Raw genomic sequence first — 5315 nt, 5'->3', positions numbered from 1 at the left:
TAATATGAAGGGCTACATTTGGCACCGCTTAGGCATCGGCACCACCTTTGGGGCTCACTGACCAAGAGCAGTGATCTACTTTGCTTTCTATAGTCCCACTTCACTCGATCCATAGATTCCCTTATTGCCTGAGCAACTATGTCAGCAACCTGCAGAGGAGATTCTGCTGATGATGAATGGTGGATCTGGGAGAAGGGATTGCTTTCTCAGAATCTACTAGAAACTCGAATTAGTATCGTCATTGCAATTTTCAAAGTTGTGTGTGTGAGAGAGACCATAGCGAATTAAGTCATTCACTCTAGAAGTGAGAGTGGTTCAACTTAAAGAAGATGTGATACATTACCTTATGGTGCCCAAAGGCCCTTGGACAAATAGGATAAGTAACACGCGGGTATCTCACGGGAAACCCCATACGAAAGGCATCATGGGAGACTAGCTGCTAGTATTCAGACATAACATGCTTTATGAGAGTGAAAGAGAAGTCAGTAGCCATTGTAGGTTTCGTTACTTTTTTTCAGTCCGTCCTCAGCTTGTCTTCATTTCATCCTCGAAGAAAACATAAACATATGGAAATGGTGGATTCACCATTCAAAAATTAACCTTGTTTTCTAGAGTCAGTATGACACGTGAACTTGAAAGTACAATTAGAATCAGATGTGGCTGCTCCTATCTACCAACCTATCTCTAGAACTCAAAATAGCCCGTCTGTTGGATGGTAGAACATGGAAGGGGACAATCATGCCCATTCTCTATTAGGCAAGAGCAGGATACTAGATGTATACGATAAGATCGAAGATTCAAACAAGGAGAAAAAGGAAAAGCGAATAGCAAGGAGGAGCGGGAATACCCAAATGGAATGGCTTGGCCATTAAACAACAATGAAGTGTCAATTAAGCCATATAAGACAATAAGCGGCGATAATCAATCAATAACTCTTCAATCTCAAATATTCAGGAGATCCACCATAGTTATGCTTTGGAGATTTTGTATAGGCAGAGGTAATATCAAGCAGAGACAAAATGAAAGTAAAAATAAAAATCCACTAGGAAAATAACCTACGGCTATAAAACTTTACATTGACCACAAGTCATTCTCCTTCATATATAGTCTAATTTTTCAGACACAGGAATTAAAGAAAATTCAGCAAATTACATAATTAGATTAATGACATTCTATATTTGGAGCAGAACCCTTATTCCAAAACAACAGTTAAAACACTATTTGCAGATTGTAATACTGATGCACCGACTGAAGATAAAATTAGAGAACTAGTGCATACTTCATTTAAAGTATAACAGTTAACCCAATTGATACAATCTGATAAAATATTAGTAAATCGAAAATGGAAAAACAATAATCTGAAGAGAGTTTATTACAACTTACAACAAGTAAAAGTAAAAATTACTTTAATCGATGTAGACATGGACGCCAACAGCAAGGAGGAAAATAGTGATGAGCCCAAAATAAATTACAGTATGGACCAAAATGGAAGTACCGCTAGTTTGCATGTTTCCAAATTCAACCACTTTTCCACGGCCAGGAATTTGACATAATAGGCCTGGAGTCAACAAAACGAACAACACCACCGCTATCAACACTGGGCCCCAATCCGCCATTGATAGTCCTCAGAGTAATTAGCTTGTTGCTTTGAATAGAGAAAAGAAATGGGGAAAAGTGAGGTTAAAAGGCAAAGATCCAGAAAGAAAGTGGCTAAAAGTGTACTCCCTCAGTTCACTTTTCCTTGTTCATTGTTTCAAAAATAATTTTTACGGTTACTTATTCATTTTCGCATATTAAGAGAAAAAAATTTATTTTTTTGTTTTATCCTTACCATTTATTACTAAGTTCAAGTCGTCTTTCCAATTTTAATATAATTATACATCAATTAATATAAATATTATAATAAAATATATATTTTATTTTTTAATTCTTAAATATCGTGTAAAATTAAAAGTGAACAGAAAAAGTAAAATAAATGAAAGGGACAGAGCTGACTGTACGTGACGGGGTATAGCAGTCACTTTTTGTTATCAATCTTTTAACTTTTGTTCTTTGGTTTAATTTTTGCATTCTAGATTAGCTTTACATTTTTATTTCTTCGTCCAAGGTCTTGTTTCTTGTTGTAAAATAATAGTACTAATCAGTACTAGTTATAGTGACCAAAATGACCCTTAATGTATGGGGTTGGACTATTTTAGTCTTTGATAAATACCACGTAATTAAAATACTCTTTTATGTATAAATTTAACAAGCAACTCGCATGAGTTGTATAAAAATCTGTTTTGTATAAAAATCTGTTAACTTTTCCACGGTCAGAAAGCTGGAATAGTAGGCCCAGAGTTAACAATACGAACAGCACTAACGCTATCAACGTTGGGCCAGAGTAATAAGCTCGTTGCTTTTAACAGAGGAAAGAAATGGGGAAAGTGAGGTTAAAAGCTAAAGATTAAAAAAAAAAGTGGCTAAAAGTTTGAAAGAAATGAAAGGGACAGATCTAGATCTTGTGAACACCTAATTTTGCAAGGAAATTAAGTTTTTACACCTTTTTGGCGTTTAAATATTTCTTTTAGGTCGTTATTAAATATTTTGGTTTTATATCATTTTTAGTAAGTTTTTTTTTTAAAAAAAAAAAATCCATAAAAATAGAGTCACATTTTAGGATAAGTCTTGTTTTCATTTGTCAAAAAAGAAAAGAAAATTTACAAAAACTATGTTTTCCTCTAATATAAGTTTTAATAAATAAGCTAGTGATTTTAGTATATTTATTAGCTATTTAACATTTTTTTATATATTTTAAAACTAGTTAATTTTAGACAAAAAAAAATACTAAATAAGGAAAAGTCCCCCAAAAAAAAAAAAAAAAAAAAAAAAGATCTGCATTTCAACTAGCCTAAATAAACCCCCCTAATTAACTGCATGTCCCCTAACTTCCCCCCTTAAACTCTCGAACAAAATCCATCCGTGAGACTCAATTCTCCTAAAAACTCTCAATAAGCAATTATCCCTCAAACTCTGAGTCCATCATGTCTCTCTTAATATGCAGCACAAACATACACGACACAGTGCACAACACAAACTATATAAATACACACACAACACAGAAAAAGAGAGACAATAGAGAAAACACACGAGAGCATGGAGAGATTATAATACGCATAAACAGAAAAAGAAAACTGAGAGAAAAAGACTTAATCTTCTTCACCTTTCCATGGCACCACCTCAATCCACTGAAAACAGTCACCAAACACCATAGCCATAGGGTATCGAGCGAGGTTCCTGTCAAGGTTCAACTTTCCCGCTGGATTTTTGCTTGAACTTTTCCGCATTGATTTGATCCCGAATGAACTTTGTAATTCAAGGTCCAATTCTAACTTTGCCCGTTCTTTCATTTATGGAGTTATTTCTCGTTTATGTGTGAATGATATTCGTTTGGTTTCCTGTTTATTCTTCACTTTTAAATGAGGTCAATGGTTTCATGTTCTTCCCCGTTATATGACGATGTACGGCTAAAATATTTGTCAGTTATAAATTGGAGAAGCTTATTCTCAAGCAATTTCGTTTTTAGGATGAATAGTGACAATCTCATAAGCATCTGTTATTTGAGAAGTTATTGCGATTAAAAGTGCTGGTTCTAGTCATTATTTGCAGGAATCCAAAAATTTAATAGCATTTAAATAAACAAGTAGTATAGAAATTTGGTGGACATTTTCAGTTAAATTGCTCATTTTGTGAATTCATGCTCTCTGTTTCTTTCGATGGGTTTTACTCACATTTGGATTACAACTAATTTATTACTTTGAGTTGTGATAACAAAGTTTGGATTAACATATCGTTAAACTAGAAAGAGTTGGGTCCGAATAAAGGTTCAAGATCCTTTTTAATAATAAATGTGTGGGAAAGAGCGAGACGGGTTGCGAATTAATTCAAAACCCCTCGCAAAAATGTAATAATAATAATAATAATAATAATATAATAATAATAATAATAATAATAATAATAATAATTGTGAGGGATTGAGATGCTTTGCAAATAACTTCAAAACCTGTTGTCAAAATTATTTACTCGAAAAGAGACGAATTTGGGTCCTTAACCCAAAGGAAGTAGAAAATTATTAAATTAATTTAAGTGATAATCAACGATGTATTCGGAAAGCGTTGCTACCGATAAATCATTTTAATAAAATTTAATTACTATATTTGAAGTCGATCTTTAATGGAATGGATAGAATTCAAGTACGTTAGATGCTTTTTTCAGATGCAGGGAAATTGGAAACAACTCATAAATGCCTCAAGGCACAAGAAATAAAAGAGTATTTCGTGGTAAAACTAGAAAGCGCTTTTTAAGCTCTTAAGCATAACATATCCAAGAAATCAATTTAAGCCGATTAAAAGTCGAAAAAGTGACCGTGCGAAAATCACGGGACTCAGAGGGTGCCTGACACCTTCCCTCGGTTAATAGAATTCCTTACCCGAACTTTTATTTTCACAAACCCAATAATTAAAGAGTCAACTTCCTTTTGATTAGGGATTCAATAATGTGACTTGGAACACCAAAACTCAATTCCAAGTGGTGACTCTGAATATATAAATAATCTCTTTTCAAAACGTTACTTCGATTGGAAAAACCCTTTAAGCGGGGTAAAACAAAAAAGGAGTGTGACAGATGGCGACTCTGCTATGGATAACTAGAATTCGAGCTTTTATATTGATTCATATTTGGTTTTACTTGATTTTTGGATACATATAATGTTTATTGGCATAGCTAATGTGCTATTTGTTCGCCAGTTTACCACTTTGATATCGTTTGAATTGTAATATAAATTATTTTTCTCTCAAGAAATAACATATTCACAAATTAATTTTATATAAATAATTAAAAGAAATGAAGTTTCTTGAGACGGTGGAGAACTTCACACGTTGTGCACTCGGAGATATCTATTAAATTTTATTTAAAAGAGATAAAATTTTACAAAAAAAAAATTAAGGAAGAAAGGGTTGTCCACGTGCTCGAACCTTTCTTTGAGATCCAATAAGAGAGATGCGGTTACGCTCTAGGGAAGGATTTTATAGTTACATGTTTATTTAGAATGGGAAGGACCTTTGATATTGGTGACTCGGAAAGCGTTTTCTGCGTACACTTCACACGTTGTGCACTTTCTTTGAGATGCAGGTTTACGGCTCACACCGAAGGATTTCATGACTAGGATTTTATAGTGTTAATTAATGAGAGATAGAGAGAGTGAGTTGTCCTTTAATTTTGATCAAGTACCCATTTTTAACAAAAATCCAAGTGATGTGTGATTTTGCCTTTACGAG

The 5315-nt window shown here is 33.5% G+C and overlaps 1 protein-coding gene across 1 annotated transcript; it reads right to left on the bottom strand.

The window, feature by feature from the left end:
* Window positions 1-1249: 1249 nt before the first annotated feature.
* Window positions 1250-1719, bottom strand: LOC132054629 (uncharacterized). The gene has a single exon (XM_059446605.1). It carries the CDS (start codon window positions 1614-1616, stop codon window positions 1407-1409), a length of 210 nt encoding a protein of 69 aa, XP_059302588.1. The 5' UTR covers window positions 1617-1719; the 3' UTR covers window positions 1250-1406.
* Window positions 1720-5315: the final 3596 nt, after the last annotated feature.

The sequence above is a fragment of the Lycium ferocissimum genome, chromosome 4 (genome assembly GCF_029784015.1).
Source record: "Lycium ferocissimum isolate CSIRO_LF1 chromosome 4, AGI_CSIRO_Lferr_CH_V1, whole genome shotgun sequence".
Taxonomy (NCBI): Eukaryota; Viridiplantae; Streptophyta; class Magnoliopsida; order Solanales; family Solanaceae; genus Lycium; species Lycium ferocissimum.
This window is presented reverse-complemented; position numbering and strand designations above follow the sequence as displayed.

Excerpts from the sequence above, each read along its gene's own strand:
- LOC132054629 (XM_059446605.1), bottom strand. The coding sequence starts at position 1,616 with ATGGCGGATTGGGGCCCAGTGTTGATAGCGGTGGTGTTGTTCGTTTTG.